Here is a 27,967-nt window from a genome sequence, read left to right on the forward strand (position 1 = left end):
GGACAGCGTAGTCTCGAGGGCTGGGGGCTGCACTGCAGGTTACATCTGCAACCTGGGCTCTAGCTGGCCCATCTGGCTTCTTCCAGTCGGCCTTGGATTGACCTAGCATGCTTGTGATCTGTGCTTGGGTGGAGAAAACCTTGACGCAGGCTCTGAAGTCTGCTAGAGAAAGACTGCAATCCAGTAGTTTTCCGCACGCAGCCATTTCATAAATGCTCTTCTTCAGGAGAAACTCGAATGCACCCGTAGAACTGCTTCTCAGTCAGTTCTGAAAGCTAGGCAGACCCGCAACCTCCGTACACACGTAGACAGAAACGCACGTAGACAGAAACGCACGCGACCGGAATTGGATTAGTTTTGCCCACCCTGGGGCAAAGTATAAGCTAAACGTAAGCATGCTTCTCTGACCAAACAGAAGTGAGTTTGTTGTGGTGGCGGTGGTTGTTTTCGTCACAGGAAGCTACTGCTTTGACATAGCAAAGACAAGTGAATCCAAGTAAACCACATTTGACTGGAAACAGGTGCATTCATCCAACAGAAACATCACACTTGACACAACCGCTGGTGTTGTATGGGTTGATAGCATCGTTGATGAGGCTTCTTCCCCTGAAAAGATTTCTCTGCAGGGTCTGCACGTGCATGGTGAAAACTGGGTAACAGCACAAAGGTTCTGCATCTAGTGCAAACTTACTCCAGCAGCCAGGCCCGTGGCTCTTAGAGACCTGCCGGTGTTTGCTTGTGGTTTTGCCTTCAAGTGGTACGTTGTGTGTTTCTCCTGTCTCCTCCGTGGAATCTCTGAGAAACAACACTCAAGGATTTGTTTTAAGTTGGTTGCCAGTGCTGTCAATTTGGAGACCATCCCTCATGCATGCAGCTCCTGCACGGGGTGGACTTGTCATGTTTCAAGCGGCATCAAAAGTTTTTCCTTGGTTTGTGGTTGTCAATATTCCTGGAAAGTGACTCAAAGGACAATGGTACAGCACTGGCTTCTGCTTAAAGAAACGACAAGACAAAGGCTTTCACAAAAGGGCGGTCAACACCTCATTTCTGTCACATAAATCCTGTGACGGCTCAGAAGAGGCCTGCCTTTAATTGGCTGCATCTGTACAGCAGAGTTGAATGTTTAAAACAAGAACGTCTCATCTGCTCACCTTGCTGAAAAGGGGGAGGTTTGTTCTATGTCAGAGGAAGTGGGCAGGAATGAAAATGGATCATGTAGGCTTTGCTGGACCTCTTTCATCCACCGGGGCCTGTCCCCAACTCACCTCCATCACTCAAGAGTCTTCCAGGAGGGAAAGACCACTCCAGCTGGGAGGGTGCTTTCCCAGTCACTCAGCACAAGCAGGGTGACAGGGCCGTCTAGACGAAGCCCTCATGACAGATGTTTCCATTGATGAGGCTGAAGGTGGCCACCGAAGGGTTGGTGGTCTTGATGGAGGTCATACAGGTGGTGCTTCTGCCGGTGCTGTGAGAACGGCTCAGCAGGCCGGGCCGGCAGCACAGGAGTTGGGTGTTGAACTGTTTCCGGAAGGTCTTGCTCAGCAGGTAGAGGGCGAAGGGGTTCACACAGGAGTTGGTAAAGGCCAGGAGACGGGCGCAGATGCTGGTGACAAAGTGGAGCATGGAGGTGTCTACCTCCGAGTAGTGGTAGGAACGGTACAAGTAGATGACGTGGTTCGGCAGCCAGCAGACAGCGAAGAGCGTCACGAACACCAGCACAGTCTTGGCCAGCCGCTTCCGGGACTCGATCTGAGATGGAGGGAGGGAGCAGGGGAGGAAAGCAGAGGAACAGAAACTCAAACAAACACAGGGAGAAAACAGCACAGGAGTGGACAAGCCCATAAAGCCGCAGAGAAAAGTTTGGGGGTGGGGGTGGGGTGAGAGAATAAGGTCAACACGAGCAAAGCCATCCCGAAACAGACAGAGGGAGAAAAAGTCAGAAAGGCCGCAACAGAACATTCCAGAAAGCTGCAAGCTAGAACCCATTAGAGTGAGCCTCTGGATGTAATCAAGTTGACTGCACCTGAGTGGGCTGCACATGGACACCCCCTTGGCCTCGCCGGTGTGGGGTTGCAGGTTCTCAGCTACACACCTTGGTATCTGTTCTTTCTCCACAGTTAACATCTTCTTACCCCCTCTGATATTCAAAAGAAGCCTGCCAAGCGCAAGGACTGGCGTAAGGATCCCGGTTCAAACCCCCGGCTCCCCACCCGCAGGGGAGTCGCTTCATAAGCGGTGAAGGGTGAAGCAGGTCTGCAGGTGTCTATCTTTCTCTCCCCCTCTCTGTCTTCGCCTCCTCTCTCCATTTCTCTCTGTCCTATCCAACAACGACAACAATAATAACTACAACAATAAAACAACAAGGACAACAAAAGGGAATAAATATTTAAAAAGAAGGAGGAGGAGGAGGAGGAGGAGGAGGAGGAGGAGGAGGAGGAGGAGGAGGAGGAAGAGGAGCAGCAGCAGCAGCAGCAGCAGCAGCCAGCGGCCAGCTTTGTTCTTCTTTGGCCCAAACCTAGATAACTATTCTTTTCTTCATCTCAGCTTATGTCTGCACTAGGTACTCCAGGAAGGCCCCTAGATGGGAGTGGGGTCCCAGCAACTTCAGGGCAAACCTGGCTCCTCAAAGCACAAAGGCTACTCACTGTGGAGAGGCCTCACAGTAGTGAGAGAGTGCCACCCAGAGCTGCCAATCCCCTTCCTTACAACTGAGTGCCCCCCACCAGCCGTAGGCCCTTTAAGGGGAAGCCTCAGTGTGTGTGTGTGTGGGGGGGTCCTGGTTTTGCGTCATCCATATCGCACACTCCACATTTGGACCAGAAGACAAGAACTAACGAGGAGGAGAAAGTCAGAGGCCCTGTTTCCACCAAGGATGAAGTTGTGGGGGCCCCTGGAGTGGGAGAGGAGTCTAAAGCATTTGGGAGGCACCCCATATTCTGAGCCCTCCAGGGGCCATGTAAGCTCTGGCTTGTAGTCCCCCCAGCAGCCACATGGAGTAGGGGCTACTGCCCCGTCTCTGCATTGAGACTTACAGAGGACCAGCCATGAAGCCCAGGCCTGAACCCAAATCAAAGAGAGCCCACCTTGGGCTGGTGAGCTAGCTCACCAGGTGTGGCCCATGCTACACCATGCGGCGGGGAGGGGGGGCAGTTTTGAACCCTGGCACCATATGAGAACATCAGGGCACTGGTGAAAGCTCTAGTGCTGTGGTGTGTCTATCCCTTTCTCTGTTCCTGTGTGTCTCTCTGTCTCTGAATGAAACAAATGGCCCAGAGCAGTGAAACTGCACATGTGTGAGTCCCCAGCAACCCCCATATCATCCATAAATAAAATTAAAGTGAGCTTATCTTAAACCACTTTTCATTCAGCTAGCCTCTTTTTCCTGCCCCCTCTGCTCTCCCCCCACATGGTGACCCTCTTCCTTGCCCGACAGTGTGGCGGGTTTAAACACCTCGTGTCGCTAGGAGGCGCAACACTGTATTAAAACAACAGCACGACACTACCATCCTAGCCACCAACACTTTCGCTGACGGTTCCCTAAGGTCTTTGAAAAGCGAACAAGACCTGGGGGGCCAGGCGGTGGTGCATCTGGTTTATTGCACATGCTACAATGCGCAAGGACCCGGGTTCAAGCCCCTGGTCCCCACCTGTGTAGGGGAAGCTTCACAAATGGTGAAGCAGGGCTGCAGGAGTCTCTGTCTCTCTCCCTCTCTATCTCCCCCTGCCCTCTCACTTTCTCTCTGTCTCTATCCAATATCCAATAAATAACAAGACCTGCTATCCTGAGCGCCTGCGACTAGCAGGCTTCGGTTACCATCTGCTCACAAATTAGCTACTGTTTTCTGAGTCAGGGAACACAAACAGCTAAATTCTACCTCGTCAACGGATTTCAAAAGACACGCCATGGGGCTGCCTCCCGAGAAGGCACTGCCCGCACCCATGCACCCACCTGTTTCTTGACTTGGATGTTGCCTTCCATGGGCAAGTTGTACGCGCTCTGGATCAGATTCCTGGCGATGAAGTAGTAGTAGACAGAGATGATGGAGAGCGGGATGACGTAGAAGACCAAGAAGGAAGCCATGGAGTGGATTTTGGGGTGCAGATCATTGGAATGTGGGTATGGGGCACAGCTAATGAAGGTGTGGTTGGTGCTCTCCTCATGGAAGGGATGCAGGTCAGAGAACACAGCCTCGGGGATGGCCAGAAGCATGGAGACAATCCAGATGAACGCGGCTTTGAGGCAGATCCTCCTCAGGGCGTGAGAGGCCTGGATGTCCATTGGCCGCACGATGGCTTTGTACCTGGGGCAGGAGAGAGGGGTGGTGTAAGCTGTCTACCAGGATGTTGGAGACTGGGGCCCTGGCTCTTGAACCATTCAGGTGTGTTTGGTTTTGTTTGTTTGTTTATTGGAGAGATTGTTGGTTTACATTAACTGCAGTTGTTGGCACATGTGTAAGATTTCTCAGTTTTCTGCAAAACACTCTCACTCTCCTCCCCCACCTAGAACCTCTTCCGCCATCATGTTCCAGGACCTGAACCCCTTCCTCTTCTCCAGAGTTCTTTACTTTGATGCAGTACACCAAAACCCAGTCCAAGTTCTGTTTTTCATGTCCCCTCTCTATTCTTATGTCTCAACTTCTGTCTGTGAGTGAGATCATCCCATATTCACCCTTCTCTCTCTGGCTTATCTCACTTCAGGTGAGTCCTTCAAGCTCCATGCAGGATGAAGTGAAAAAGGTATATTCATCATTCTTCATAGCTGAATAGTATTCCACTGTGTGTACAGACCACAACTTGCTCAGCCATTTTGTTTTTAACCCCTAGTTTAGACCGTTGACCAGGAATCGCTGTCTACCTAAATCACTATCTACCTGAACATCTTCAGCCAAAGATGCCAATGACAGCCTCTGCCTCTATTGAACTGACTAGAGATGAAGAGGCAATGAGGAGTTCCGTGTGCCTTTTCTGCAGCTCTGGCTCCAGGTACCATGGACTGCCCCCCCCCCCAGTGAAGGTAGCTCACTCAGGTCTGCACCTGGAAGCAGAGTGATGGCTTCCCTCCCTCCCTCCCTTGGGGGAATCTTTTTTTTTTTTAATTTCTTTATTGGGGAATTAATGTTTTACATTCAACAGTAAATACAACAGTTTGTACATGCATAATATTTCCCAGTTTTCCACATACCAATACAACCACCACTAGGTCCACTGCCATCCTTTTTGGACCTGTGGGGCATCTTTTATTCCTCTGCGTGAAATGCTACAGGAGCTACTGAGCGACTACTTTACAGTCACAACTGTTACAACGTGAAAAGTAACATAGACACTTCACTTGTCTACTTTTCCAGGAAAAAAAATCACTTGAATCTAAATCTGATTAGGCCAGTTGAGCTACATACACATTTTCAGGAAAATGTGTTCACAGAGCCTGCTTGACGATGCCATGTAGCTGCTGAGTTGGGAAGGCCCGCACAGACAAGAGCCCCATCTTTTTAGCAGATACACAAATACACACACACACACACACACACACACACACACACACACACACACACACACACACAAATCAGGGAGACTGTCTACCAACCTAGTGGGAGGTTAGAAGACATGCCAGTCAAATGCGATGTTCTGGACTCCTGTTGGATATTGATTCCAACCAAACAACAATAAAAATCACTTCTGAGATGACTGAATAAAATCAAACATAGATTTGTTAAGGTAATATCAAGGGGTAATTTTAATGCATTGGATGTGGTCATGTGTTTTTCATTTACAAAAACACATCCTGAAATATCTGCCAGTGAAATCATACAAAGTCTAGGATTTGCTTTGAAATGCTCATATATCTTCATAGATCACCTGTGCAATGAACAATAAGTCACAGGCTGGGGAGATAGTATAATGGTTTTGCAAACTGACTTTCATGCCTGATGCTCTGAGCTCCCAAGTTCAATTCCCCAGCACCGTCAAAAGCCAGAGCTGAGTAGTTCTCTGGTAAAAATAAAAATAAGTAGACATGCACTGCCAACAATTTTCTGTTATGTAATAATCAGAAAATATCAACGAACAAAAGAAATCCCACTTACTAAGTTCTTATCACGTTCCAGATAATACCACCAGGTAGGAGGCTACTGCCCCTATTCTACAGATATGAAATTGAAACTCAGGAAGTATTAGGGCCAATTATTTTAGGACACTGGAGATCTTTCAGAATAAATACTTGAATATTTCCCAGAGGCAGGAAAATAGGCCAGGCATTTCTCAAATGTATACAGAACACAGAAAATGCTCCCTGGAAGTGTAGTGATTCTGTAGAGTATGGAGCACACCTGTCAATGCAGAAGCCACTGACTGGTACTTATTTGTAGGTGATGGCTGGTTGGACTGACTGACTGACTGATGTGCAGTCTGAAGGTCACGATGAATTGCCTGCCAAGCTACTAACAAATCTCTTTCTCTAATGCACTTAACGTTGAAAACTAGAGAGGATGTAATTAGTCAGTGAAAGATGCTGGAAATAAAAGATTTTGATGCCAGGGAAGGGATCAGGACAGACATACTTTAACCACGTGCAAGACAAGTGAGCAAAGCAAGTAGATTGAGAGAAAGAAAGGAGGAAGCAGCCTAAAAGGAGAAGTGAGATGATGTGGCCCTAAGTCAGACTTGGTTCTTGGCTTGTGAGCCACTTTTAAATGTATACGACATATCTTGTTATAACATCACAGTTTTCCTGTCCTCTTTTCACTAGAAATACTTTGAATGGCTTCTGGGTTTTGCCAACAAAATATCCTTATCTAGAACAATCAGACATTTGTTTATTATCAGATTTATTTAAAATCCAGAATTATTAGGGAGTCGGGCGGTAGTGCAGCGGGTTAAGTGCACATGGCGCAAAGCGCAAGGACTGACGAAAGGATCCCGGTTCGAGCCGCCGGCTCCCCATCTGCAGGGGAGTCGCTTCACAAGCGGTGAAGCAGGTCTGCAGGTGTCTGTCTTTCTCTCCCTTTCTGTCTTCCCCTCCTCTCTCCATTTCTCTCTGTCCTATCTAACAACGACAACAACAATGAAAAACAAGGGCAACAAAAGGGAAAATAAATTTTTTTAAAAATTTAAAAATCCAGAATTATTTTGCAGAGATCACCCACACACTGAAACAAAGAGCGTCAACTTTCCCCTGTACTCAGAAACTCACCTAGTCTCTGTGCTGCTCCGAAAGTCTCCATCACTTTCTCGCTTCCTCCATATTATTGCCAAAACCTCTCTTCATCTGAATCTCATCTTTCCACAGTTCAGTTTGTTAGCGTCATCTTGATGGAGCCTTTGCTGATCAACTCCAGCCATGAGAATTACCATTCCTTTCCCTAAGCCGCCAAACTCTGATGACACAATTCCAGACCCTCTCGTTTTCGGTTTACTATGCACTGAGCTGAACTGTTTTGCTAGCTCTCCACAGGTTTCCTCAGGATAGATGGTTATACCACCCCCCCTTTCTTGATCATTCAAAAAGCTTCATCAGGTCTCTTGCTCCTCCAAGTAGAGACTCCACAAAACATTTGCTGTTTGGTGAATAATATGTGTTGTGTAAAGGCAGCTCTTCGCAACTTCTCAAAAACAAGAAACAGCAGGTTTACTTTTCAACACTTGGTAAAAACCCTTTTCCTATTGATGGACAGACCCACTCTGATGATACGAAACTCAAGACAGTTGCTTCCAACTTCTGCAGACATCTGAGCTTCATTTTTTTTCTCAGACAAATAACAGAGAGGTAAAAAAAAAATTAAAACAAAATAAAACATGGGTTGGGGAGATAACATTATGGTTCTGCAAAAAGACTTTCATGCTTGAGGCACCAAGGGCCCACGTTTGATCCAAAGCACCATCACATCTGGTAAAAAACAAACAAACAAAAAAACACAACACAACAAAAAAGTGGTCCCCAACAAGACTTCCACATTAAGAAGATTCTTTCCAAGTAGAAACAGCTGGCTCCCCTTAAGCAGGGCTGGAAACCTTTGCCCACAGAGAGGTGTGTCTTTTATTCAGATGTGGGGAGTTTGTTCATTTAAAGGATTCAGAATTTAAGCCTTTATATACCCACAATCATCTGTCTAAGTTGGTAGGAATTTCTGGATGAGTATATACATATATGAAATTTCATTCTGATAAGTTTGTTAGTTCACAACAGCTCATATGTGTTAGGAGCACACGTCCTAATTATGCTACCACACCACACCCCCCACACCCCCCCCACAGCACGCCACACCCCACACCACACCACACCACACCCCACCCCATACCACACCACACCCCACCACACCCCACCATACCACACCCCACACCACACCACACCACACCCCCACACCACACCCCACCACACCCCCACACCACACCCCACCACACCCCACCACACCCCACCATACCACACCCCACACCACACCACACCACACCCCACACCACACCCCACCCCACCCCACACCACACACACCACACCACACCACACACACACACCACACCACACACCACACCACATACCACACCACACCACACCACACACACACCATACCACACACCACACCACACCACACACACACCATACCACACACCACACCACACACACACACACCACACCACACCACACCACACCACACCACGCCACGCCACACCTCCACCAACACACCTGAGGACACTCCACCACACACTATTTGTGAACTGCCATTACAACCCTGATGTCCACTACTCAGAGAGGACTGAGGTAAAGAGAAAATTAAATGAACTAAGTGATCTCTAAAGTAATTGACACATTGCCTGCATTTAAATTAGAACTTTAGTACCTACTACGATTTGACAAGACTATTAAACACTGGCTTTTACTTTTTCTTGAGAGCAACATCAAGGCCTTTTCTAAAGAAACGTGAGGAAATTATTAGTGGATTTCCAAAGTGACTGTAATCCAGAGCAATGGAATTTTATCTCCCTCTGAGCTATTACCCTGAAAATGGACAATTTCCTGGTCCCTGGTGTCCATCCAACCGTTTTCTTGAAGTCTGAAGCAGGTTACTGTCATGTTTTTCTGGTCTCTTCTGCAGGTTCAGTCAGACGGTGCTCTTTCTTATGCCTTCCTAACATACTTCTTTTTCCTCTGAGTGCCAGCATGGATTTGTCAGCATGTGGACCTTCCTAAGAGTGAGGTACCAGCTAGTTTTGGGATGTTGGATATATCTTGGGCTCATTGCCTCTCAGAATTCTCATCCCCAAACAGGCAATCATGCCTGAAACTTTCACCGTAATAACTGATTCGGTAAAAATGAGAAAAGTACTAAGGGGTAGGGCTTAGGGATACAGGATATTCTTATAGAAGCCTCAAAGAGTCTCCCCACTGACCATGCATGATCTATCTGCAAAGGGAATAAGGTGGAACAGTCCCAAGGCCACCCCTTCAATCAAGTGGTTGAACCCAGAGCCAGTTTCTCTGTTAAGTAGTACAGGCACAAGTCCTGGCACCCATGATGCCTTTAGGGGTTCATAAAAAGCTTTTCATTTCTTTCAGCACCACAAACAATAGATTAATATAATCCATCTTGCGTTATATTAGTCTGCACACCAATAAATTATAATACATCAGTTAATATTGTTCATGGGGAAAGAATCTCCGCAAGGTCAAAATACCAAGGGCCTGAGAAACTCACACACAGCGTGGCCTTGATCAGATCTGGTGTCTCCAACAGCGGGATGCTCTCAGCTCGCCTATCCCTCTGGTACAAGGCAACGAGCTATAGGAAATGTGTAGACAAATCCATTTCTGGTCCATTCACAAGATAACTGCTTGGAACTCATTGATACAGTCAATGTTTTTTTTTTTACTTATTTTTTATTAGTGACTCAATAATGACTTACAAAATTATCAGATAACAGGGGTATAATTCCACACCTTTCCCACCACCAGAGTTCTGTGTCCCTATTCCCTCCATTGGAAACTGCAGTAGTTCTCACAAGGTCACAGATATGGGTTGACTATTATTACTATATCTACCTATCTACCTATCTACCTATCTATCTATCTACCTACCTACCTACCTACCTACCTACCTACCTATATTCGTCCATTATTACTATAATTATCTATCTCTCCTCTATATATATTTGTCTATTTTTTCTATGGTTCTTCATTATCTTCCTTTCTAAGTCACACCTACTACTTCTGAGTGTCCTTCCTTTTTTTTTTTTTTTTTTAATCAGAGCAATGATCAGCTCTGGCTTATAGCGATTCAGGGAATTGAACCTGAGACTTCGGAGCCTCAGGCATAACCATTATGCTATCTATCCCCACTTTCTCCTTTTTTCTCTTCTCTCTCTGGGTCCTGAAGGAATTGGAGTTCAGAACTCTCTGGTCATCTTCCCCAAACATTTACCCCTCTGGGAGTATAGAACCAAATTCTTTATGGGGTGCAGAAGGTGGAAGGTCTGGAATTTTTTTTTAATATGTAGAGGAGCTACTGTTCTCCTTTGAGGGATATTAAAAATTAATCCATCATTACTATTATTATTTTGTCATTACTGAGCCTTCAATGCTTCGGGGTGACTTTTTCAGATTGAGATAGATAGATAGATTGACAGATAGATAGATAAATGATAGGGGTTTGAACACAAAAAGTGGGAAAGACATCACAGAACCAAATATCTCTCCAGTTCATGGGGGCTGGGTCATGCACATGGCCAAGCAAGTCCCTATCCAGGTGAGCTATTTTGCAAGCCCCCCCGTCAGAAGATTACAGACATACAATCTTTTTTACAGTATTTATTCTATGTTTCGTTCCACAGTAACTGTCCACCAGGTTTGAAGTATTGTCATCGCCGTTGTAACTAGAATGGATCTTACTGACACCCAGGTGTCAGCATCATTGCTCTGCAGCCTCTTACAAGAAGGGAATTTCCACACGGTATTTGCAGAAGACTTAAATTGATAGCAGTCTCACAGCCTGCAGCCTTCACCCCAAAAGCGTCTCCAGGAAAGGCACACAGAAGAGTCTGGAGGAAGAGGCAGGGCCAGAGGAAGGCACCTGTGCTCTGGGGTGACAGACTGCTCTGGATCACAGACTGTCTTCACAAATCGCCATTTGCCTCCAGACAGATCCAGAGGCGAGGATTTCTGTGCAAGTAATTTATTTGGGAGGGGACCCCACAAAACACATACAAGGAATGGGGAATTGGAACAGGGGAGGGAACAGAAGCCAGGAAAGGGTGTCAGTCTGGACAAGCAGCACGGAAGCCTGTGGGGAACCCCCGAGCCACTGTGGTGAACGTTTTCCAGAAGGGCACCAGAGGTGGAGAGACCAGGACATCTGCCCACCAACTTCACATCTTCTCTGGCTGAGAACTGCTCTATGCTGTTCATTCTGGAGCCCTTCAGTCAGCTGCAAATCTTTCCTTGGCCAAAGGGGGTAGTTAGAGAAACATAGGAAGCTGGGTCTTGAAGTGACCTCCCAGACTACAAGGGTTAGGGGCACTATAGCACCTGCTGTGTCATTCTTCCAGTACAATCAGTTACACACACACACACACACACACACACACACACACACACACACACTGTATATAATATAAATCAAGTGAAATGTTAGGTTCTTCAGTTTTTTGGATAGATTGCAAATAGCTAGGGATAAAAATAAAGTATGAAATCATCTCAGTAAAAGGCAGTCATGTGTGTGTGTGTGTGTGCAAAACAAGAATCATTAATGCTAAAAAAAAATCCTAGCATGGAAAATGAGTCATATCTAATGACAAAGATTTATTTATTTATTTATTTATTTTTACCTTTTATTTTTTTTTATTTTTACCTTTTATTTTTTTAAATATTTATTTATTTCCTTTTGTTGCGCTTACTGTTTTATTGTTGTTGCCGTTGTTGGATAGGACAGAGAGAAATGGAGAGAGGAGGGGAAGAGAAAGATAAACACCTGCAGACCTGCTTCACCTCCAGTGAAGCGACTCCCCTGCAGGTGGGGAGCCGGGGGCTCGAACCTAGATCCTTACACCGGTCCTTGCGCTTTGGGCCACAGGTGCTTAACCCGCTGCGCTACCGCCTGACTCCCAATAACCTTTATTTAAGACAAACCTCTATGAGAGGCTTATGAATGGTGAGCTGCTTTGGAGCTTGAGAGATTGCTTCCCAGTCCAGGAGTTGAATGGTGTTGGGAAGGTGACATTGTTTGGTGAAGAAGCCCAGTGACAATGGGATAGTATGAACGAAGAGCCCTGCTCTTGTCCTATTTCCAAAATTAGGGTTTTTGTTTCTTTGTTTCGCATAAGCAAGCAGTCTCCATTCTTTTTAATGTAGTTATTTTCTTTAACAAAAACTTAGTGCAACCAGGGAGGTTGCACTCAACCAAACTTGCATGTGTGGGGTCCTGAGTTTGATCCCCAGTACTGCATATACTGGAGTGATGATCTGGCTCTCTCTCTCTCTCAATGGATGGATGGATGGATGGATGGATGGATGGATGGATGGATGAATCTTCTTAAAGAAATGAAAGAACTTACCCTGGGTCCCATAGCTGGGGACAGGGGGAGTCAGGGGCTGAACAGAGGCCTCCTGGCTTCTGAGTTCAGAGTTTCAACCACAGAACTTTAGTGCCTCTGTTTTCTTCCTCTGTAAAGTGGAGCTGCCCCACAGACCTTACATGGTGTGAGGAGGAATTAAAGAGGGTGCTTAGAGATCTCTTTGACAAGTTGGAAGCACTGCTTAAATAAACAGTCACTACTGCACTTACCTCCCCCCCTGCAAAGACTGACTATGCACTAGAACAGCAGCTGGTCAAGATGTGAACACCTCCCTCTCAGATTCCTTGGGCATATAAAGAACAGTGTTGTCAACAGTGAGTTCATTCTATTCAAATGAACGCTACCAATAAGGTAATGTAGGTTATTTAATTTTATCCTCCTGGAAGGTACAACAGTTCTGATATATTAAAAGTAGAAAGGCTTATCCCCATTTTATAGATCGTAAGACCAATGCCAGACAGCTGACAATGAGAAGAATCAAAGTTCAAAATCCAGTGCTCTTGAAATTACCCCCACTATAAATACTGCTCTAGGAAGAGGCACCTCCAAAAACGAAAAATAAAAAAGGGAAGATGAAAGAAGGAGAGGCGTCATCCAGGGGACATGGAGTTTCAGATGGGAAGATGGAAACATTCTGGAGATGGGTGATGGTGACGATTTTACAATGTGGATGGACTTGGTGCACATGGTACGTTTTATGTTATATATGTTTACCAAAATGAAAGACAGGAAGACATAGGTAAAGGGAAGGAGGAAGAGGTCTTTCTAAGTTTGTCACCATTCGACTTTGGGAATATCTGACGAACTGACTGAAAAAACTTGCTTTAAGTCAACAAAGGTGTCTGCAAGGAAGTTGGCCTAGAGGCAGTTCACTTGAATGACCTTGCTCAGTTAAAATGTTGCAAATGAAAGTGCTAGCAATTAATTCACTATAAAATTACACAGCGGGAGTCGGGCGGTAGCCCAGCGGGTTAAGCACACGTGATGCAAAGAGCAAGGATCAGCCTAAGGACCCCAGTTCGAGTCCCCGGCTCCCCACCTGCAGGGGAGTTGCTTCACAGGCGGTGAAGCAGGTCTGCAGGTGTCTGTCTTTCTCTCCCCCTCTCTGTCTTCCCTTCCTCTCTCCATTTCTCTCTGTCCTATCCAACAATGACGACATCAATAACAACAATAATAACTACAACAACAATGAAAAACAACAAGGGCAACAAAAGGGAAAATAAATAAATACATATAAAAAATAATAAAAAAATAAAAAAAACTTTACACAACTCAGGATTTTAAACAACAACAACAAAAACACAAGAAGGAAAAACCACCCATAAGTCTGACATTCGTTCTTTTGGTATATTTCCCCCCCCCCCCGGCATTTTTATTTTTCTTGGTGTGGGAGGGCACTCTATAACATCTGCATTTCTGAGTCCTATAAAGGCCCATGACCCTCTGGCCAGCAGGCGATGCTCTGCAGATGCCAGCCAGTCACTCTGGGCACCATGCCATTCAGTTCCAAGGAACCCCCAGTGGTCACTAGATGACACCGTGCCTGCTTTGACAGACTCTTCCTAGGATTAGTGCCAACAAATCATCAATCCTAAATAAAGCAAGCACCCAGTTCTCCCAAACTGGAACATCCCACAATGAAAAAAATTTTTTTTTTAAAAGCAGAGCTTAAGCACCAACTTTGTGCATGGTCCCACACCTGGTTACAGAAGAGGTCAAAAAAGTCCTAAGTGCTGGACATTCAGTGACATTTCCTCTTGTTCCATCCTGGAAGTTATGAAGACTCACACATCTTGGGTCATAGGACTGAGTTCTACAGAAGTGTTAGGCTCTATATGTCTGTTTGTTTCCCACCTATTTTATTTATTGGATAGATAGATATCTAAATCAGAAAACCTAGAACTGTTCTCCCAATCTGTCCAGCCTGTGATATGTTACTTTCAGATGAGGAAGGGAGTTCAAAATAGTTGAGACAGCCCATGCTCCTTGACAACTAACTGCTCCCTTCACTCCCAGACAGCCCAAAACACTGGCCACCATCTGGTTGGCTTTCTCCAAAAAGAGCTCCTAGAGCCTAAACACTTGCTATTTTTCTAGTCATTTCCAGTCCAGAAGAATCAGGAGGTACTGAGGCAATGTTCCTCCTTGAACACAATTCCCCTTTACGGCAACAAACTAAGGCCCACTGCTCAAACCTGGTTTCGACAGTTCACATGGTGGGAGGAAGCTATCAAAAAAAAGACTGTTTTGTAACGTGACAAATACACGAGATTCACATGTCACTGTCCATAAATTAGGCTTGACTGGAACACAGACACATCTGTTGCCTCCATGGGGGTCTAGGTCTGACTGTGCACTAATGGCAGAGGGGAGTGGTGGTAACAGAGAGCTCATAAGTCTCACAGTCCCAAATATTCACTAGCTGGTCTTTTACAGAGTCAGTCTCCCTGCCCCTGGCCTACTGCACTGAATGTGTTCTTCCCATTCTGGCTGTTGTTCCTTGTTGAAGTAGCAGAAGAAACTCTGACTTCCATTCCACACAGCACTGTCAGTGCGGCTTATACATGTGAGATAGTGAAGAAAAAGAAAAAAAAAAAAAAAAAGGTCACTGACCTCTGTCACTAGCTTTGTGGTGTCAAACACCCACTGGTCAAAATGTGGCAAAGTGGCACATCCAAGTACAAATCTAGAATCTCAGGGTTTGCTTGGCATTGTGGATATAAAAGTCTCTAGCCACGGAAGATCTACAGTCCAGCCCGGGGAAGTGAGCTATATACCCACCGAAGGCCCTTAAAGAGCAAACAGAATAGTACCGCAGGTGAGGGAAAAATCATCTTCCCTCAGTGTTTCTGGATTCTTGGCTGAAACCCTCTGATAATAAAAGATAGATTATCAGAAGAAAAACAAACAGAAGTTTAATAACATGTCTGTTTCCTGTGAACATGGGAAAGACCCAGGATATCTGAGTAGCTCCTTGTAATGGCCCAAGCCACCAACTTAAATACCATCTTTAGCTAAAGACAAAAGAAGATGCTGAGGGAGGGTTACTTTTAAAAAAGTAACGAGCCAAAAATGATTTTTTTTCCCCAAGAGGCATATGTGTGGTGGCAAATCTACTGGCAGGTTACTCCTTACATAATGCCTAGTCCTTTTGTGAGGAACTCTTTGTGTATGTGATGCTAGGTCAGCATATGAGGCATTGCTGTCAGGAAAGGCATGGAAGTTAAAGCTTTATCACAAGCCTATTTTATATGTCACTGTGGAAAAGAACAACAAGAAGGAGGACCCCCATAGGACCCTGCCCTCAACTCGGATCAACAACGGTAGAGAATGTTCCATTCTCTGAAGGGAGGCTGGACAACATACTCTAGGCTACACCTGAGGAAGATGGGTCCATATTGGGGCAGCTTGGAATGTTCCTACTCATGACCACAGAATGGGAGCTCAGATCTACAGGGATGCAGAGGTCACACAGGCTCCTAAGCTGAATATGGGCCCCAGATCACATCAAATCGATGGGGTTTACAGTCAACAATATTTATACACCTTTCCCATATTAGGGAGCTACTCTCTTCCCTGATCCAGCTTTCTGGTCCTTTTTCCAGCCATGACATCATCTCTCCAGACAGTAACTTGGATCCACCTGCATATCAGATTTCAGGCTCAGGGGCAAAAAGAAAAAGGAAAAAAAAAGCAACTATATAGCCTCAGGCCCTTTGGAATTTAACTAAAATATGCCTACTAGCTATCTACAAAATGGAGGACCCCCCCCCCAACTCTTCATCTGCACTATTACAGCCCTTAGGTCCATGATTGGTCAGCAATTTGTTTGGCTTTGTATGTTAACTCTCTTGTCAACCACGAGGTTCCAGATGCTAGCATGATGCCAACCAAACATGGATCAACCTGTCAACGCCCATGATCAGCGGGGAAACAATTACAGAAGCCAGACCTTCCACCTTCTGCATCCCACAATGACCTTGGATCCATATTCCCAGAGGGTTAAAGAATAGGAAAGCTATCAGGGGATGGAATGTGATACGGAGTTCTGGTGGTGGGAACTGTGCGAAGCTGTACCCCTCTTTTCGTATGGTTTTGTCAATGTTTCCTTTTTATAAATAAAAAATTAAAAAAGAAAAAAAAAGGAGGAAGAGGAGAAGGAGGAGGAGAAGAAGGAGGAGGAGAAGGAGGAGGAGGAGGAGGAGGAGGAGGAGGAGGAGGAGGAGAAGGAGAAGGAGAAGAAGAAGAAGAAGAAGAAGAAGAAGAAGAAGAAGTAGAAGAAGAAGAAGAGGGAGAAGGAGAGGGAGAGGGAGAGGGAGAGGGAGAGGGAGAGGGAGAGGGAGAAGGAATTGAGTTCTGAGGTTCCACAGCTGATCAGCTAAGAACCAAGGCCAGGACCCAAGGTCCTGATCTCCAAGTCAGCCACAATTTGTGCATGTGACTATAGCATTTCAGATTCCCGAGTCTTCTAAAGGACAAGAACACAGTTCTTAAAACTAAGTATTTGCCACACTGATAATTGCCTTGCAGTACACGAATGTCTGAAGCCATTCCATATCACCTGTGTAGACAATCTAGGAAAGAGAGACACCACATTTTGATTTGTCTCGTTTTCTCTGACGTTTCCAATCATTTACAGTGGAAAAGGGGAAAGGTAGGAATTAAATTCTTGTGGCCAGAGGTGATGTAGTGAGTATGCTTGAACTCTCAAGCATAAGGTCCAGCATTGCACATGACATGATTCTGGTTCTCTCCCTCCCCGTTAATAAACAAATCCTCTTAAAAAAGATTTAAAATATTCAAAATCTGTTTTGATTGTCATTTATTTAAAAAGACACACTCCTCACATGCTTTCAGGGGGAACTTTCAGTTTTGTTTCTGTATAATTTTCTACTGTTTCTAAATTGCGTTTACAGTATTTCTTATTACAGAAGGATGATGCTGGTTTAAAATTACTTAAGGAGGGAGTCGGGCGGTAGCGCAGTGGGTTAAGTGAAGGTGGTGCAAACCGCAAGGGCCAGCTTAAGGATCCCAGTTCGAGCCCCCGGCTCCCCACCTGCAAGGCAGTCGCTTCACAAGCAGTGAAGCAGGTCTGCAGGTGTCTATCTTTCTCTTCCCCTCTCTGTCTTCCCTCCTCTCTCTATTTCTCTCTGTCCTATCCAACAACGACAACAACAATAGCTACAATAATAAAAAACAACAACAAGGGCAACAAAAGGGAATAAATAAATAAATACCTAAAAAATAAATAAGTAAACGTACTTAAGGATAAAAACAGCTATTATCAAAGGGGGGGAAGAAGCTTAAAGTTGACTTGTGGTTATTTGACTTACATGCAGACAGTATAAAGAAGTATGCGAGTCACATGATCCTATTATTGTCCCAGTCAATTTCTTCTTACACTGGCAATAGATTTCTTTATGTGACACATTTTGTATTCTTCCCTATTTATGCTTATGTAACCTTCAGCCATACCTGCTGGCCAATTGGTCTGAGTACAATGCAAAAAGGAGAAGAAATCATTGGTTTAGTGAAGTGCTGGGTGGGGAAGGAGGGAGGAAGGGAGGAAGGGAGGGAGAGAAAGGGAGAGGTCTAGTTTCAAGAAATGTACCTTAGGAACATTTTGAGTTTTCTTTCCCTTAAACTTTCAGTTGTCATCAATCACTGCATTACTAAATGCCAGCTCTATCTCTTGCTGATCGGGGCTAAGAGTCCTGACCTAGCTTCAAGCTCCCCAGGACTTGGCTGTACATGTTTAGCAGTGACTGGAGACTCACTCAATTTTGAGACTGTAGAGGAGTCCAGATGTGGATGGCTTTGAGGGCAGCAGATTAGATCTATGGGAGAAGTGGACTAGGATCTTTTATTTCTGGTTCTGGCTAACTAGCTTGATGCTGACCAACTCTCTAGAGATGACAAGCCAGCAAGTCTCTTTGGAAGTAGCAGTGAAATCCCAATGCAGTAAGGAGTTGAGGGACCCAAGTCCTACAGATCTGGGAAACACAAAGAGAAGCAGGTGGTTATCCAGAATCGTTTTCCCCACTGACTTCTGCATAATGGCCCTCTATGATGTTCGCCTCAAAACTGACATTTTTTTAAAAAAAAGTTTTTATTTATTTATTGGATACAGACAGCCAGAAATTGAGAGGGAAGGGGTTGATAGAGAGGGAGAGAGACAGAGAGACACCTGCAGCCCTGCTTCACCACTTGTGAAGTTTACCCCCTACAGGTGGGGACCAGAGGCTCGAACCTGGGTCCTTGAGCATTGTAAAGTGTGCACTCAACCAGATGTGCCACCACCCAGCTCCAAAACTGACACATTACTCAAAACATACTCATCCCTAAATGACACATGACTGAAGTGCTGTGTTTTTAGAGAGCATAAAAAGCGGTGAAGGAGCAAAGAATGGGACAGAAGCAATATTTGAAGTTGTAACAGTTGAGAATGTTACAAAACTAGTTAAAATCTTCAAGCCACATATTTACCAAGTTCTCTGTCATATAAATACATTTCTTATAAACAAAATACCAAAAGAAAAGCTGTGACTCTCAAGCAGGAAAATAAATAAAATTACACCTAAGTGCATCATAGCAATGCTGTTGAAAACTAAAACCAGTCAAACAGAAAAAAAAATCAATAATCTTAAAGGAGCAATAAGAGGAGTGATATCTGACTTTAAAGAGGAAGTCGGAGGACAATGAATGACAACTTCAAGTTGAAAGATAAAAGCAGCCACCCTAGCATACTATGTCCAGTGAAAATTTCCTTCCCTGAATTATCTAAAATACATTTCCAGACTAACAAAACCAGAACATGCATTCCGATTAGACTTAATGATGAATAAAGTGCTCAAGGATGATCTTCAGGCACAAGTGGAAAGACAGCAGATGATGTCACAGACACGAACGAGGAGTGGAGAAACAGGAAAAGGTAACCACGGGGCTAACTCTACATCTGAAGGTAAATATGTGAGTTCAGGCAAAGTGTATAAAAATAATAAACATAGTACCTCATGAGTTTGAAGACAGAGAGAGAGTTAGGATAGAGAAAGATAGCAGACGAGGCAGGGACAATTAAATGAAGTGCCCTATTACTTACAATCCTTGCATTACTTGAGAAGTAGGGAAGTTCAGTTTAGAGTAAATTCCTCTCTCTTTCTCCCCCCCTCAAATTGCCACCACATTCCCTGTGGCCATGCCTTTCTTCCCCCAGTTTTTTCCCCCTTTCTCTTTTATTTGAGAAAACAGCGAAATTGAGAGGGCAGGGGAGATAGAGAGTGAAAGATAGACACTCCCAGACCTGATTCCCTGCTCAGGAAGCACACACACACACACACACACACACACACACACACACCCCGCAGGTGGGGGAACAGGGGCTTGAACCCTGATCCTTGCACATGGTGGTGTGTTCGGTCAACCAGGTGCACCACCATCAGGCCCTAGAGTAAATCTTAATAAGGCAGAGATACAACTTGTGTGGAAACTCTGGAGCAGTCCTTCACAGACTATTAAGATGAATTTTATAGGGGCTAAGTGGGGGTGCACCTAGTTAAGTGCACACATTCCAATGCATAAGGACCCAGGCTCAAGCCCCTGGTCCCCACCTGCAAGGGGAAAGCACAAGTGGTGAAGCAGGGCTGCAGGTGTCTCTCTGTCTCTTTCCCTCTCTCTCTCCCCTCTCAATTTCTCTCTGTCTCTATGCAATAATAAAAATAAATATGAAAAAGATGAATTTTATAATTAACAAAGTCATAGCCGAATGGGGAATAGATGGAACAATAAAGACACTAAATTAATTTAGAAGAAGGCAGGAAGGGGAAAAGATCATGAAGCAAACGAGACCAGTAAAAACCCAATAGAAGATGGTGATTTTAAATCCAAATAGTCCAGAGAAATCAAGTTTAACAGAGTGTCTGTGCTCCTAAAACAGAAATGTGCAGCTAAGTCACAAAGAGCAAACCAATACTTGTGAAAAGACACAAAATCTTAACGTCAGTGACGGTAACTGAAGACTCATAATGCAAAGACGCTGAGGACAGATAGGTTAATAAATGCCACCAAAGGAAATGAGCATTTAAGACTGTCTGAAGCAATAAAAACTTGATACGCTGAGAGAACTCGATAACAGTTGTCTTAGATAATCCTAAACATCTGATACGAATCCTAAACATTGACCAGATATTAGCAATGCAGCTTCCCAATCTATTCCTCGTGGGAGACGTGCTAACTATACGCCTTGTCTTGATGCTGAATGCGAGCAACTACTAAAGCAGTATGATGAGTCGGGCGACCCAGATGTGCCTGACCATCTCATTGCCTCCCTGGATGCAGCACACCAAGCCCACTGGCAACAACTCACAGAAAGTCTGAAGTTCACCCACTCAAGTAGAAAGGCCTGGAAGCTTCTTCATAGTCTGGGTGCCGGTAGCCAACCCTCTCCCGTCTCCCATCCTCCCGTATCTCCAAACTCAGTGGCCGGTCACCTAACTCAAGGTGGACGTGCTAAGATTGACCCAGTCTGGAAAAGAGACATTTCCCATGAGTGGTCATCCCACTTCCGTTTATCTTGTCCATCTCCAAAACTCTCTCCCTTGACACTGTCTGAACTGGAAGACGCTTTGAAGAGGGTTAAACCGGGAACGGCTGCTGGCTATGATAACATCACCCCAGAACTCATTCTTAACTTGGGCCCCGCGGCAAAGAAGTGGCTCACTACATTCCTGTCCCACATCTTGGAATCCGAATCTATGCCCAAAATTTGGCATCGTGCGAAGATAATAGCACTTTTGAAACCAGAGAAAGACCCAACACTGGCCGCCAGACCAATTTCTCTCCTCTCCGTGTGTTACAAACTCCTTGAGAGGCTGCTTCTGTCACGTATTTCTCCTCTTACAGAGAAATTCCTATCACCCGCCCAAGCTGGTTTCCGCCCAGGAAGATCTACCTGCGAACAAGTCCTGGCCCTCTCAACTTACATTGAAAATGGATTCCAGAAGAATTTAAAGATGGGTGCTGTCTTTGTTGATCTCACAGCAGCCTATGACATGGTCTGGCACCGTGGTCTTCTAGTCAAGATCTCAAGATGCCTGCCTCCATGGGTGGCCAACACTATATCGTTTCTTCTCCAAAACAGAAGATTCCGGGTGCATCTGGGTGACAAGTCTAGCAGATGGAGACTTGTCTCAAGTGGCCTCCCCCAGGGCTCTGTTCTGGCTCCTATGCTATTGAATATTTACATCAATGACCTCCCAGAAACTTCTTCAAGGAAGTTCATCTACGCTAATGACATCTGCTGTGCAACTCAGGCATCCAAGTTTGACATCCTCGAGGAAACACTCACGAAAGACATGTCTCTGATATCTGATTACTGTAAAAAATGGCGACTAATCCCTAGCACTGCAAAAACGGTATCATCTGTTTTCCATCTACACCATGCCTCGGCCTCGCGTGAGCTTAATGTGCAGCTTGACGATACGAGAATCCGGCATGAAGCCCAGCCAGTCTATCTTGGCGTTACTCTCGATCACACTCTGCCATTTCACGAACATCTCATAAAAACTGCAGCAAAGGTGGGCGTGAGGAATAACATCATTGCAAGACTGGCCAGCTCCTCATGGGGTGTGAGCGCTTCCACACTACGATCATCATCTCTGGCATTATGCTATTCCACTGCAGAATACTGTGCCCCAGTATGGTTCCGTAGCCCCCATGTCCACTTGGTCGATTCCAAATTATATTCCTCCATGAGGATAATTTCTGGAACCATCCGTTCCACCCCGGTTCCATGGCTGCCAGTTCTTAGCAACATCGCCCCGCCAGATATTCGTCGGGATGCGGCATCATCTAAGTTCATTTCCCACGTCTACGCTCGAACGGACCTGCCAATATACTCGGATATCTCCCCCCACCCTGTCCAATGCTTGACGTCTCATCATCCAATCTGGTCCCCTATGCCTACACTGAACTTCTCTGTTCCAGACCCTTGGAAACAGAGTTGGCAGTCAGCTGAGGTAAAGAACAAACACCTCATCACAGACCCCTGCAAGCGTCAACCTGGCTTTGACCTAGCACGTTATGATTGGGCCCTCCTCAATCGCTATCGAACAGGCCATGGCCGGTGCGCCGCTATGTTCCATCGCTGGGGAGCCAGAGACGACCCGAACTGCCCCTGCGGCTCCAGACAGACTATGACCCACATAGTCAACGACTGCCACCTCTCCAGATTCAAAGGAGGTCTCGAAACTTTACATCAGGCTCAACCTGACGCTGTTGACTGGCTACGGAAGAAGGGCAAACGCTAGAAGAAGAAGCAATAAGTGAGTTGAAAAGTTGAGAGAAAGTATTCTAGTCTCTCATTAATAAGCCACTTTTAATCAACCATACTAGAAAATGGACTTGTCTTTCTAAGTTCTCTGTAAAACAGGCTATCACCAAACTATTATCATTTTAAGAGGAGACAAATGAAGCCAAAATATTTGAGAAAGTAAGAGGGAGGGCTGGTAGAGGAGCTTGCTAGCTAGCACACTTGCTTTGCCATGCACACAAGCCAGCTTCAAGCCTGGCCCCCACCACACTGGAGGGACATTTGGTACTGTGGTGTCTTGTCTCCTCTCCTCTCCCCTCCCCTCCCCTCCCCTCCCCTCCCCCTCCCCTCCCCCTCCCCTCCCCTCTCCTCTCCTCTCCTCCCCTCCCCTTCCCTCCTCTCCCCCCTCTCTCCCTCCCTTCTCCTTCTCCTTCTTCTTCTTCTTCTTCGTCTTCTCTCTCGCCCCCCTCTTTCAGATAAGAGAATGTGAATGAGAGATTTCTTCCATCCCCAAACCAAAAACAACCCTACATCCACTGACTGAAGAACGGATAAACAAGTGACCTACGTCCAGGTGATGAAACAGCAACCAAAGTGAAGAGTCTACTGCACACGCAGCAACACCTGCTGAAAGAAGCCCGACATGGCAGGACACATTATGTGGTGTCATTCCTGTACGATGGGAGAGCTCAGTGGTTCCCAGGAGCCAGCAGTGGAAGGAACACCAGAGAATTGTGGAGGTGATGGATGGTGTGTGTTCAGTTTCCCCCACAGGGCCAGATGCCCAGAGCCATCTCCTTTTGGTCACTGTTACTTTGGTGTGGGGAACTGAGGTCACTTGAGTGAGACTCCTTAGACCTGGGGAAATTGATTACTAGTCAAGAGAAGGAAGGACCTGGAGATTGTCCTTGTCTCAGCCTTTGCCCCTTTCCCAATGGAAGAAGCCCTTTACGGCCCAGAATGCAGTGGGGTGGGGGTTGCACCCAGGTGAGGGTTTACCAGTAAGCATGGCTTCTCTATCTGAGAAAGTCAGATTTTCACTATCAGAGCAGAAGATGAGGTCACCCCCTCTTCAGCCTGTGAAAGCTCCCCCTTTCTCTCTCCTAGTGGTCCCCACACACCTACTACACATCCCAGGTCTATGCTGTTTTGCGTTAAATGTGCAGTGAAGTAAATTCTCTGCTCACGTGTTCTTGGATTGAGTTTTCCTTCGCCCACCTGCCTGGTGCCATTTTGGTGAGTCATCCAGCCCCTGAGCCCAGACAGGTGGGGATACTCCTGCCTCCTGATGCTGGGAGTATTTCATGGCACGACTGCCGTGATTTTGGTTTATGAGAATTCCTGGAAAGGTGCATCTAAAAGCTTGTTGTATGTTAATCAAACCTCAGAAATTAGAAGATGGGTGAGTGTCCAACGGTGGAGTGGCACTCGGCATGGAAAATGGACCCATAACCTCTTAGGCAAATAAAATCATTTTGTTAAGAGTCAGCAAATATCAGATATACTAGCCACCAGAATTTCAAAGATGACTGTACCAGGTAGAACCCTGTGTTCTCTTACTGGGGGGTAGAAAGAAAAGAGGGATTTAGAATAGTGTTTCTTTTTATTCTGCAAAACATGGGCATTACTGAAAAAAACTTTTATGCTAACCTCACCCACCAGGAGGACTTACAGGTGCAAAAAATGCAAAATGTGGCCTATTTTCGAAGGATGTTATTGACAAACACAATTCAAAAAAACCTCACCAGGGAGTCTCTCCAGGCTGGGTTCTCTGTTTTATGATCCAAGTTTGTGGCTTCCCCCCCTCCCTTTTTACTGGATGTTGCCAGAAGTGATCTTTAATTAATCACATAAGAGTCTAAAAAAAAAAAAAAAAAGACAGTTCTGGTAGGGCTGAGGAGACAGTATAATGATTATGCGGGAAGTCTTTCATGCCTGAACCTCCAAGGTCCTAGGTTCCATCCTCAGCACCACCATAAGCCAGAGCTGAGCAGTGCTCTCCTCTCTCTCTCTCTCTCTCCCTCTTCTCTCTGTATGTGTGTCATTCCCTCTGTATCTCTCTCATTAAAATAAAATAAATATTTTTCTTTATTTGGGGAATTAATGTTTTATAATCAACAGGAAATACAAAATAAATTATTTTTAAAAAGACAAAAAAGAGAGAGAGAGAGTCTAACTGTCAAAGATAAAGTGCAAGAGTCAAGCTCAGAGCTCCTCGCTACCTTTTTCTTCACCAAGGTGGCCACTGGAAAGAGCCAATCAGCTGTGCAGAGCGCTCCTCTCCAGGATGCAGGGTGTGCTAAAAAAACACTCGTACTAGCGAGAAGTTGTGGACTGATGCTTCTCAGTCCTTGTGTGTCTCTACACCTATTTCATATGAGGAGTCATGTTTATCTTTTTTATTTTTCCTTCACCAGAACACTGCTCAACTCTGGCTGCTGGTGGTGCTGGGGATTGAACCTGGAAGCTTAGAGCCTCAGGCAGAAAAGTCTTTTGCAGAACCACCATGCTGTCTCCTCAGCCCATGTGTTCTACTTTGCAGAAATGAATACATGTGCATTTTGGTGAATTGGGATAAACTTAACTGCTACCCTCATCACTTCCCCAACAGAGGAATTGTCTGGAAAATATGCTTTACAAGAAAATAAGTAGTCTTCTCTTGTGAGAAAGGGTCATTCTCTGTGGATTCAGTGAATCTGACCTTCCAGAACTGCAGAGGAGTCCTTGGGATTACTGACTAATTCCCTTAGAAGGGGACAGCCGTGGAGTCACTCAGGAAATCTCCCCCAGTGCACCCCACCACCACCAGAAAGCAGAGTTTGGGGTCAGTAGAGTCAGATACTGGGTTTTAGTGGTTTCTGAAGAAAAGTTCCCAGTTCCCCTGAAGGAAGTAGTATTTGGAATGAAGAGGGCAGGGCTCTAGTCTGGCTCTATTCTAAATGTGTTGTGACAAGGTCAAATCCTTTTTAAAATATTTTTTTTGCTATTTTTATTTATAGAGACAGCTAGAAAGAGAGGGAAAGGGAAGGTTGAGAGAGAGAGAGAGACACCTGCAGCCCTGCTTCACCACTCATGAAGCTCCCCCCCCTTGCAGGTGGAGACTGGGGGCTTGAACCTGGGTCTCTGTGCACTGTAACATGTGCGCTCAAACAGGTGTGCCATCACCCCTCTATGCACAAAAGGTCAAATTCCATAACCACTTTTAGTCTTTGCGTCAGACTAGGGGTTGGACTTTGAGATGGCTTCTATTTCTTTGAAGCTGCTGAACTTTATGATTTTGCTATTGCTCAGACACCAAGCAAACTACAACTACTGCTGTTATGACATGTAAGGTGGGTCTGGTTGTTAGGGAAACCACGGGCCCCAAGGATCCTCTCATGGCCCGGAAGTATAGAGCACATCTATAGCAAAGAGCTAGTAATACAAATTAGGAGTGATTCGGTGTTTAAGGAACAGTATGGATAAACACATCTTGGGGAGGGGAGAAGTGCATGGAACAAAAGATCAGGGATTGCTTCATCAAGAAGGGACTTGAACTTGTGCCCTGAAGTATGCTAGGATTTGTATAAATAGAGGGTAAGGAGATCAGTAGTCAAATGAAGTCAAAGGGGTCAGAAGCTGGACAGCAGACGTGAGAAACAGTAAGAAGAGTCTAGTTAGAACAGTGTTTATTCTGGCAAATGTTGGGGTAGAAAGATGTTGATAGAAAGACAGGCAAATAGAAAAAGGACTTGCCCAGAGCCCCGCCCCACTAGGGAAAAAGAGAGAGACAGGCTGGGAGTATGGATGCCTGTCAATGCCCATGTTCAGCGGGGAAGCAATTCCAGAAGCCAGACCTTTCACCTTCTGCATCCCATAATGACCCTGGGTCCATACTCCCAGAGGGTTAGGGAATAGGAAAGCTATTAGGGGAGGGGATGAGATTCGGAGTTCTGATGGTGGGAATTGTGCGAAGTTGTACCCCTCTTATCCTATGGTTTTGTCAATGCTTCCTTTTTATTGCCTTCTTAAACCCTAAGACAACAGGAACCTCCCGCTTCCTCTATAGAGCCCATATCTCCCCCAGTCCTGGAACCTCTAGGGTGGGGCTCACTTTCCTGCATGCTTCTCTCAACTCATACCAACTGATACCGCATCTGTTGACCCCAACCTAATCAGTGCAATGAGTACCACCTCGGCATGCTTCACTTCGGACTGTGTCCAGAGACGTCAGGTGTGGAATGTCAACCCTTCAGCTTCATTACTCAGGTGAGACCTTTCCTTTCTCATAGGATTCTGTAATTCCATTTCAGGTGGTTCACTTCCTAACAAAGCCCCACAACCTAAAAATAGATCAGGTTCCATCAGATAGGATATATGTTCACATGTATCCATAAATTAGGGCAAAATATATACCTGAAAGCAAAAGTACACAACAGTCTGTAGTGAGTCCATAAAAGCAAGCAAGTAGAAAGACGTAAAAAGACACCATAAAGTTCCTAATGAAATAGTTTCTACTTAGACCTAGACACCCTCCTCACCTACTTCCTATTACACTTCCCTCAGTCACTCCAAAGCTAACCTTATCAAAGTAAGGACTGCAAAAGCTGAATAAGGGCAAGAGACTGACATACTTTAATAATGACTCTTTAGTCACTATCAGGCCACCCCATCATCTGGGACCCTAATTGGGGAGTCCTGGGATTCTCACACAGACACGATGGGCCTAGACCTTGAATAGATCCCTCTCTCCATTGTTATTGGTCATCTCCATCAGGAAAAACACAATAGACCCCTTTGTGGGCCCCCATAGGACCTTGCTCTCAATGTGAACCAACAACAGTAGAGAATGTTCCATCCTCCAAAGGGGGGCTGGATAACATACTCTATCTACTACCTGAGGAAGATGGGTCCTGAAATTGGGGCAGCTTGGAACATTCCTACTCATGACCAGAGAATTCGAGCTCAGACCTACAGGGATGCAGAGGTCACATAGGCTCCTAAGCTGAATATGGGCCCCAGATCACATCAAATCGATGGGGTTTATAGTCAACAATATTTATACACCTTTCCCATATTTGGGAGCTACTCTCTTCCCTGATCCAGCTTTCTGGTCATCTATGCAGC

General features: G+C 45.5%; 1 protein-coding gene across 1 annotated transcript in view; it reads right to left on the bottom strand.

Moving 5' to 3' along the window:
• Positions 1 to 366: 366 nt before the first annotated feature.
• The window catches only part of GRPR (gastrin releasing peptide receptor), a 32,205-nt gene continuing 4,604 nt past the window's right edge, over positions 367 to 27,967 (bottom strand). The window contains exons 2-3 of the mRNA XM_007539098.2: positions 3,950 to 4,301; positions 367 to 1,749 (exon numbers count right to left, since the gene is read on the bottom strand). Of these exons, the coding sequence (XP_007539160.1) occupies positions 1,360 to 1,749; positions 3,950 to 4,301 (742 nt within the window). The 3' untranslated portion in view covers positions 367 to 1,359. The remainder of the gene's footprint in view (positions 1,750 to 3,949; positions 4,302 to 27,967) is intronic.

This window comes from Erinaceus europaeus, chromosome X (assembly GCF_950295315.1).
Source record: "Erinaceus europaeus chromosome X, mEriEur2.1, whole genome shotgun sequence".
Classification (NCBI taxonomy): Eukaryota; Metazoa; Chordata; class Mammalia; order Eulipotyphla; family Erinaceidae; genus Erinaceus; species Erinaceus europaeus.